An 8,837-nucleotide genomic window follows, 5' to 3' on the forward strand; every position below is an offset into this window, starting at 1 on the left:
ACTTATAAAAGTGTCTAGGTGATAGTTTGCCCTAAGTTTTGTCTGTTGTTAGCATTCCATTGGTGGTGGTCTGATGGGACATGGGGATTCCGCGTTTACATCTTCGGACCAGGAGCCATTTGTTCTCTAACCTCCAGCTGTCTTACGTTAGTCAGAAAACTCCCGGCCTCAGCTGGAGGTTCCTGGCTTTCCTGCGCACTATGTGGGCTCAGGAGACTGACTCATTAAACTATTCCGATCCCAACACTCAAAGCCCTGAAGATTGGGACTCCACGATCATACGAGGAAGGAATGGAATCCTTCCTCCCACCCCATGAACCTCTCTTTTCTTGTTCGTAAAATGGGGACGAGTCCAATTTCCAGCGTTGCACTGAGAAGCAATGAGACGCTGCTAATTTGGCTTCAGAAAATGTTAAATGAATACCCACAACACACCTCAGACTCATTTGTCAGAGGTAAAACTCTTTAATCTCAGAGCGCCCCTCCCAACTCCCGATCCCGACCCCCCACTCTCTCCCCCACACCAGGGCCGGAGAGTGAGGCCCCCTGCCCCCCACCTTGGGTGGACGAGGGCCCTTTAAGGCACCTGTGGGGGTGGGGGGAGAGGGGCGGGAGCTGGTAACGTCCTGGATGCAAGGACGGGTTTGATTGGCAGGCTGTTGTGGGATGGAACCAATGAGAGGGTGTCAAACGCAGGAACAGGATCGGGCCATCCCTGAGGGGGCCAGAGGGACAATTGTCAGGACTTCGGCAAAAGACGACCCCAGCCCCAGTAGTGTAAAGAACGTAAATTTAAGGCCACAGGCCAATCCTGGGCACAGGAAGAGGGTTGGCCACGCCCCCAGAAGTGGAACCAATCAGGCGGGGGAACTCAGGAAGGGTGATGGCTCTCTCGGGAGATTGGTCAAGCCCTTTACAGTGTTCGAGCCAATCAAGTGAAGGAGCTGCCCATTCACCGTGCTGAAGTCGAGGGCCACTACCCAATCCTGGAGCTTGACTGTGCTCTTTCAGGAATGGAGCCAATGCCGTGCGAGCAAAGCCCTTGTTGCTAGGCGGAAAACGACGAAGTTGGCCAACTAGCCACGTCCCGATCGGGGAGCGAGACAATCCCTTAATAGAAAGAATCTGTCGCTGGGCAGAGAGAAAACAGACCCAATCGGGAAACTGCACAGGCATCGCTCATCCGCGCGGGAGCGGTCGTGGGCTGGAAGGGCGGCGGGGGTTGGCAGGGGCTGGTCAATCCTGGTGGCCCGGGAGGCCGGTCCCGGATCTGACTCGGATTGGCGGGCCCCGGGGGCGGGGCAGGGGTGTAGTGTGGGGGTGGGGCGGACGCCGGGCCGGGAAGCTCCCTGGACCTCAGTATTTCCGCTTCAGCTTCTGGAAGTCGCTGGTGTTGAGTCGTGGCCGCGGCAGGTCCCCGAAGACCTGAGTGTCCTCGGCCTCCCGCAACACCAGCGCGCGCATGCTCGCCGCGATACGGTCCAGGTCCGGCGAGGAGGGCTGCGGGAACGGCGATACGGCCGGGGTCAGAGCCTACACCCTGGGCTCCAGGTCCTCTCCTAGCACTTTTGCCCCTGCGATGCCTACGGCCAGGAAGGCCCTTCACCCTGTCCTGCTCCATTTAGGGCTCTGCCACCCAACTCAAAACACCACCTCCTCAAAGAGCCTTCCTGCCCCTCTCCTCCCCCCCATTCTCCGCCTCCTATGTGCACACACAAAGGCCTGTCTCACCGCCGTCCTTCCACATAGTGGAAGTGCTGCCTGTCTGCTGACCATCACGGCTGTGTGCACCCAGAGGGTCTCACGTCTAAGGATCCGGGTTCGGGATTCAGTCAGGTTCTAATCAGGCTTCTGCCACCCACTAGCTGTCAACAGGGATTTTACCTCCTTAGGTTTCAGTCTCCCCTCGGAAAAACGGGGCTGATAACAGGCTCTGAGATAATCAGCACAGTGATTGCTAAAGAAGGGTGAACGACCATGTCACCAGCGCTGTAGAGAAAGGAGCCCTCTCACTGTCAGTCTCCACTGAGGAGGGGTCCTGTCATTCTGCCTGCAGCCCTAGCCCTAGCACTACCTCCCTTAAGGCCCCTGTCACCCTGAGCTGGGCCTAACGCCCAGCGGAATGGGAGAGGCCACGAACAGAAGCTGGACCCGGGCCCTCTCAGAGGCCAGCCCAGGACCCAGCACTCAGGCCTCAAAGGTTCAGTTAATTAACTGTGTTTCCACCAGTGATAAACAAGGACAGCAGCAGCTGATGGACCCTGCTAGTCTATAAATGAGGACACTGTGAGGTGTCATAGGGAGGGGGAACCATGGGATGCAAGGCCTCCTCTCTGCAAGTCCATAGCTCTTTTCCAGAAGTAAGCTAGGTTCCAATCCCAGCGCTGCCCCTTATGGGCTGAGTCTCAGGAAGTCATGTGTATTCTCAGTGCCTCAGTTTCCCCTCTGCTTCAGGGAGCTTTAGTGATGGGAGATAAGGACCCACCCAGGCCAGCCCAGGAACTCCATGTGTAGGACAGTGTGGGAGGGAGGAACAGAGGACAAGGGAGGTGGCACAAATTCCAGGAGGGGCCAGCAATATGTGGGGTGAGGGTGGAAGGTGATCTGACCCCTCTGAGCCTCAGTTTCCCAATCTGGAGGGGATACTAAAATACTTGTGCCCTGCGCAGACCACGTATTCTATAAACGGTACTGTTCCTGGAAATTAGAGGCTGCTTTCTCTACAAGGCACTGGGGCACATTACAAGGCTGTGATAGTTAAAACTGCAGCGCTCTAGCCCAAGAGCCAGCCTTATGAGTAGGAGGGGAGGATCAATCCTGAGAAACGTGGCATCCACGTCCGAGGGCTTCCTGGAGGAGAGAGCTCTGAGCCCTTCCTGACACCCTCCTCCCCACCTCCCATTTGCCCCTCACCGGCCCGTTCTCCTCATCAGATGACCGAGCTTCTGTCCTCTTCTCCTTGAAGGCCCAGACGGGCACGGACACGGGCAGGGACTTGGCGTACTGCTGTGTGGGCAGGGCTGAGGCTGGGGGCACTGAGTAGGCTGGGGGCCCAGCGGGGGTCTCCTCGCTCAGGCTGCCATCTGGGAGAGAAGGTGGACTTCAGCCTCTGTCTTCAGCTGCCTTCCTCCCAGCTCCCCACCCCCCTCTCCAGGGATGGGGACAGCCTGTGACACTCACCGTCCGTGCTCTCAGGGTCTGACTCGCAGAAGGGGGGCAGGTCCTGGAGCGTGGTATCCTCATCCATCACAAAGAGTCCTGTGGATGGCATTAGAGGCCCGGACCAGTTGAGTCCCGCTGGACTCCATGCGCTCGAGACTCCGGCCACTGCCACCGCCTCTCCGTTCCCCACACTGGCCAGGCCCTTGCAAGCCTCGGGGCTTCTGGAATAATTATTCCCTCTGCCACGAACACCTTTCCCCTGGTTATCTGACTGGCCTTCGGCAGAAATAAATCCAGTTTCTCTCTATCTGGTACATCCCCAGGTGAAAGCAACTGGCTGGACGAACATGAAATCTGTAAGATCTGTTTGGAATGAACCGACTCAAAATACAGGCTGAGAGAAATATGAGATGATTATGATCCCTGTTTGACAAACGGGGACCTGGAGGCACAGAGAGATTAACTCACTTGCGCTTAGTCCCAAATCTAGTAAGTGGTGTCACCAGGATTTGAACCCAGGCCACCTGGCTCGAGTCTGTGCCCTTAATCCTATGAGGGTTTCTCCAGCAACAGTGAGGAAGTCAGCCGTTGGTAGTAACAGTAACAAATGAGTAACTACTTATTGAGTCCCCCACCCACCCACTGCCGGAGAACTCCTACTCACTCTTCAAAGCCCTAATGTTACAGCGCAGTCTCTGGGAAGCATCCAACCTCCACGTTTCCCCCAATGCAGCCAGTTGCTTCTTCAGCTGTTGCTTGTACCCCTGACTCCTCTTTAACTCCTGTCTTTGCTCTCACAGGCATTAGGCACCCCAGATTTGGAAACAATTCTGTTCTACTCATGCTCCTGGCTCAGGAGGCTCCCTCCCCCGCCATGGCCTCCACAGGGCACTGCTTCATGTCAGGACTCCAATTCCTTGGCCAGACCCAGAGTCCCTAGAGAAAAGACCCCAAGTTGGCTTTCTCTGTGCCCAGCGTCTCCCAGCACAGAGCTGGCTCTCAGACACGATGGAAGGAAACTGAAGCTCAGAGAAGAGAAATGACTTGCTCAAGGTCACAGAGTGAGTCACAGGCAAGCCTGCAGCTTACATGAACATTAGGGCTCAGAGACAGGCCAGCTGTACCCCTCCAGAAAAACCCACTGAGGAGGCAACTTACCAGGACCCCCCCCCCCGGCCCCTGCCCCTGTCCTTCTCACCTCCATTATCGCTGACACCCAGCCGCTCCCCAGAGGTCTCTGTCTCCGTTGGCTCGTCCTCATCCTCCTCATCTTCCTCCCTGTTCAGGGTAGGCCGAGGTGGGCTCCGTGCAGGGCTGGGCGGCTGCGGTGCTGGTGGGGGCATGGGGGGCCGGGCGGTGGCGGCTGCCCGGTGGGCCAGGGCGATGTCGTGGAGGCAGCGGCGGGCAGCCTCGGCCAGGGCCCCTCGACCGTGGGCTGCATAGGCGCAGGGGCCCGGACGGGGGGGCGGGGGGGGCGCAGCCGTCAGCAGCACCAGCTCCGTGCCCGTCCGGGCCCGGAAGCGCTCGGCAGCCCCCACCACGGCCTCCCACAGCTCCTCGGGGCGCCCCGACGCCATCCGCGCCCTGCGGGGCAGAGCACGACACAGTGGGCTGAGGCTTCGCTGACTTCGCAGTCCACACCCAGCCCCGTGTGTCCACCAGTCCCTGGACTCCACCCCCACCTCTCCTCTCCACCTGATCCCAGCTGAGCTCCGCATCTTCCCCCCAGCCCCATCCCTCATCCCCGCAGCCCAGCTCTCTCCTCTTGGCCCTGCCCTGTCCAACATGGAAGCCATCAGCTACACGTGACTAGGGAGCACTTGAGCTGTAACTGATCCAAAGTGAGAGGTGCCACGAGTGTGAAATCCACACGGGGTTTGCAAGACTTAGCACAAAAAGGTAGGATGTAAGATATCTCATGAGCAATCTGAAGTTGATTAAATGTTGAAATGATCACATTTATTTATGCTGACTAAATAAAATATAGGGTGAAAGTGAATGTCATCTGTTTTCTTTCCACTTTTTTAATGTGGCTCATGCAAGATTTGAAATTATACAGGTGGCTCAGATCATATTTCTGATGGACGGTGCTGCCCTGGACCATTGCCCCAGCCTCCAGTCCAGCTGGCACACAGCCCCCCAGGGGGTCCTTCTACCCCTGCAGCTGCCTCTGCTTCTCCCCCGCATCCCCAGGACAAGGTCACAGCCCCTTAGCCCGGCGCTGGAGGGCCTGCCCCCGGCCTCATATCCTTACACGCTCCTTCAGTCAAGGTGGACCCCCTCTACGGGGACCACTTGTCCTCCATGTACTTGTCACTCCTGCACTCACCCAGAGCTCAGGTTGGCCCCTCCCCACCTGTGAGCTCCCACAATGTCTGAGTGACCCCCGTTCTAGCACATATCCCTCTGGGGAGCACTGCCTGGATCCACATCCATTTCCCCAGCCAGTGTGGGCGTCAGATTCATCTCTGAGACACCAGCCTTGCCCAGCACATGGTAGGTCTCAGAGAGCGGGGGTCGAGCAGAAAATGGGGTGCCAGCTGTCCTCTGCCCACAAAGCTCTCGCACTTCCTACAAGACTGTTCCGGCAGGTCCTCTGGAAGTCTTCCCTGACCCGCAGTAGGGATCAGATGCCTTCCCTAGACCCACAATGCCCTGGGCTACCTCCACTATAGCTCATGTCACACGAGCTTGTGACAGCTGTACCTCTGGCTGCCTCCTCCATCAGAATATGAGCAACCCAAGGTCAGTGATCTGTGGCCCCAGGACAGGTCAGCCCTAAGCAGACAGTCTGCTTGGATCCATCTCCTTACAAGGTGAGAGGAACAAGGGACAAGGGGCCTGGCTTCCTGCCCTGACGGCTGTGTGACCTTGCACCACTGAATGGCCTTCTCTGTGCCTGTCTTCTCCCTGTAAACCAGTGGTTGAGCTGGGCCTGCTGGGCCGCTGAGGAGCCTCCGCAGAGAGGCAGCAAGCTCCCCGTCACTGCAGGGATTCAAGCAGGGCTGTGATCTAGCCCTCTAGGGTCACAGAAGTTTGATTTCGATTCGCAGGCCCTTTGTGACTCGAGATCATAGAAGCCAGTGTTTCCTAAGCACCTACTCTGTGCAGGGGCTCTGCACCTGTCATCTCCCCTCCTACCTGACCCACAAAGGTGGGAGCTGTTACCTTACATATGAGACAGTTGAAGCTCACCGAGTACAAAGCCCTTGCAGTGAGGCACAACCAGTACCAGTCCTGACAGACCCTGAAGCAGGTTTATACCACACCTCCCACAGGCTAGGCAGGGACCCGAGGGTGTCATCAACAATCTCATTCCACCCTCCCACCACCCCTGTGAGGGAGGAGCTATGATCACCCCACTTTACAGTTGCAAATGGAGGCCTGGGGAGATTCAGTATCTTGCCCAGGGTCATTTAGCTAGAGAGATGGACAGCTGGGACCTGGATCTGGCAACCTGCTCTTAATCCCAAATGCCATCCTGCCTACCTTATGGGGAAAGATTTATGATCTCCTAGTCCAGATGGGAAAAATGAGGCTCAGAGAGCTTAAGGCACTGACCAGAAGGCACACAGCTAGAAAGGGCAGAAGTGGGTGAGACTGCTGTCTGCCTGACTCCAAAAGCCAACAGAATTGGGAGCTGCACAGGGTCTCACAGCCACTCCTTGGGTCAGCCCCATCTGATGGAGGAAACTGAGGCTCAGGGCAGGGAAATGACTGGTCCAATGTCACAAAGCCTTGTAGTGCTAGGCCAGGGGGCTCTCACTCCCTTGGGACACCAAGATTCAACTCCTTTCTTAGACAACATCTCTAAGAGTAGATCAAACTCCTATAGCTTAGAATAGCTGAAAAGAGTGAAGTGGGGGTGAGTGGGTCATGAGGGTCCCACACACCTCAAAGAGGAGAAGGGTGACTCACGCAGCTCTCTCTGCCAAGGCTTGGGAGCTCTCTGGCGTCGGTTACCCAACAGGAGAGTTGCCAGGACCAACAGGAGAGTAGCCAAGCCAAGTACCCCACAGGAGAGTCTCCCACTCCTTCAGCTTCCGGAGGAAGTTCTGTATCTTCCAAGGAGCTTAGAGATGGAAGATCCTCCCTCCCCCCAAATGGAGGTGTTTAAGATTAGGGAGAGAGGGAGGTAAGACCTGTCCTCCACAGGAGGAGGAAGGGACAGGTAAGGTGATTGACCTTTTAGGATGAGGTGAGGAGATGAAGTGAGGAAAGTGACTCCAGGAAGAGATGAGGAAAGAGGAAAAGCCCCCCAAGGAATGAGGGATGCTAGCGAAGTCCCCTCCCACCACCTGTCAAACTGGAAGTAAACCCCTCCCCCGCCCCAAGGTGGGAGGAACTCGAGGATGCACCCAGTGGCCGGGGGCAGGTGAATGTCCGGGGTCTTTCTCTACCGCTCAGAATCCCCATTTCGCCAGGGGGTCCAGGGAAAGACCCACTTCTCTAGGAAGAAAACAGGAAAGCCCGCCCAGGTGGGGGCCAGGACCGGAAGTCCCGCCTTTGGACGGGTGAGGGGCGCCCCGAAGCCCCACCGAGTAACCCCCCGACCCTGTGGACATGGTCCACGGCCAAAGTAAAGATCCTAGTGGGTCTAGAGACCGGAGGATAAGGCTGTCTAAGCGTTGCCTCGGGTCAGACACGACGGTTCCCGCGGGCGACACCTTTCCAGCGCTCAGCGTAGGGTCACTGGGCGATTTCTGCCCTCTGACCTACGCTGGCTATACTCCTCCCGCGAGCGGCTCGCCCTCCCAGCACCCCTCTCCTCCGGACGGCCAAATTCTCCCCACACCGCGGTTCACAACGCCGCCTCCACTCACGTGCCCGTAGCCAGCATGGCCGGCCCGGCACCGTCGCCGCCCTCAAAAGACATGGCGGTGCCTTGCGTCACTTCCGCATGGTTGGCCCGCCTCCACTCTGCACACTCCGCCTCCCTTATCTCGGCTGCCCGAGACCAACATGGCGGCCACGGGGGCTTCGCCGGATCACAGTGGAGCAATGGCGACGGCAGGGTGCCCATAAGAAAGATGGTGAAAAAAAAGCTTCAGCTTGCTCGGAAACATTTCCCCAAGAAATATGGGGAAAATGCACACGCACACTCAGGACCACAGTATACTAATGCAAGCGACCTAACGGCCCTCCCCCATAATAACCTCTTCCACAGAACTGGTGGAAAGCAGGGCCCGTTAATGACATGGCAACCAGCCTGGCATCATTTGCCCATAATGTATATACGGGCTCTCTCTCCAACCTAGCCCCCTCAGCACCAAGGCTGGCAAAGATCCAACATGGCATCCTTTCTTGCTTCGGTTTGCCCAGCTTCAATATGGCGGCTCAGAACGCTTTCTCTCGACGGTGACTCAGGAATTCGTCTGGGACCGCTTCGTCCCCGGGGATACTGACGGCTTCATCCCGTTAACCCGAGTCCTTCGGGGCCTCGTGTGATGTACAGCTCCTCTCACCTTTTTCTTTAACCGTTTCTCTCTTCTAGGACCTTGCTTTCGCGCCCCGCAGAGAGATGGGACTGCCCCGCATTAACATGGCCGCAGCTGACCGGCCTTGCCCGTGCCCTCGAGCAAAATGGCACCTCTTTGGCTTCGATGCCAGTACACAATATGGAGAAAGGAGTAGGCCTTTCCAAGCCAGTTTGAGCGAGGGGGTGGAGCTCTTGG

At 57.2% G+C, this 8,837-nt stretch overlaps 1 protein-coding gene across 1 annotated transcript; it reads right to left on the reverse strand.

Moving 5' to 3' along the window:
• Nucleotides 1-482: 482 nt before the first annotated feature.
• On the reverse strand, nt 483-8,687 carry AKT1S1 (AKT1 substrate 1). The gene is made up of 5 exons (XM_079907680.1): nt 8,628-8,687; nt 4,361-4,746; nt 3,181-3,258; nt 2,914-3,083; nt 483-1,500 (listed from the first exon to the last, which is right to left on the reverse strand). Exons 2-5 carry the CDS (start codon nt 4,737-4,739, stop codon nt 1,357-1,359), a joined length of 771 nt encoding a protein of 256 aa, XP_079763806.1. The 5' UTR covers nt 4,740-4,746; nt 8,628-8,687; the 3' UTR covers nt 483-1,356.
• Between the last annotated feature and the right edge of the window lie 150 nt (nt 8,688-8,837).

This window comes from Stenella coeruleoalba (genome assembly GCF_951394435.1).
Source record: "Stenella coeruleoalba genome assembly, chromosome: 20".
In the NCBI taxonomy this organism is placed as follows: Eukaryota; Metazoa; Chordata; class Mammalia; order Artiodactyla; family Delphinidae; genus Stenella; species Stenella coeruleoalba.

What these genes read in the sequence shown, in the direction of transcription:
- AKT1S1 (XM_079907680.1), bottom strand. Translation starts at nt 4,739, where the DNA reads ATGGCGTCGGGGCGCCCCGAGGAGCTGTGGGAGGCCGTGGTGGGGGCT. An exon ending in GGGTGTCAGCGATAATGGAG is followed by an intron (nt 3,259 to 4,360) that starts GTGAGAAGGACA and finishes TGCCATCCACAG; the next exon opens with GACTCTTTGTGATGGATGAG. An exon ending in CTGATGAGGAGAACGGGCCG is followed by an intron (nt 1,501 to 2,913) that starts GTGAGGGGCAAA and finishes CCGTTCCCGCAG; the next exon opens with CCCTCCTCGCCGGACCTGGA.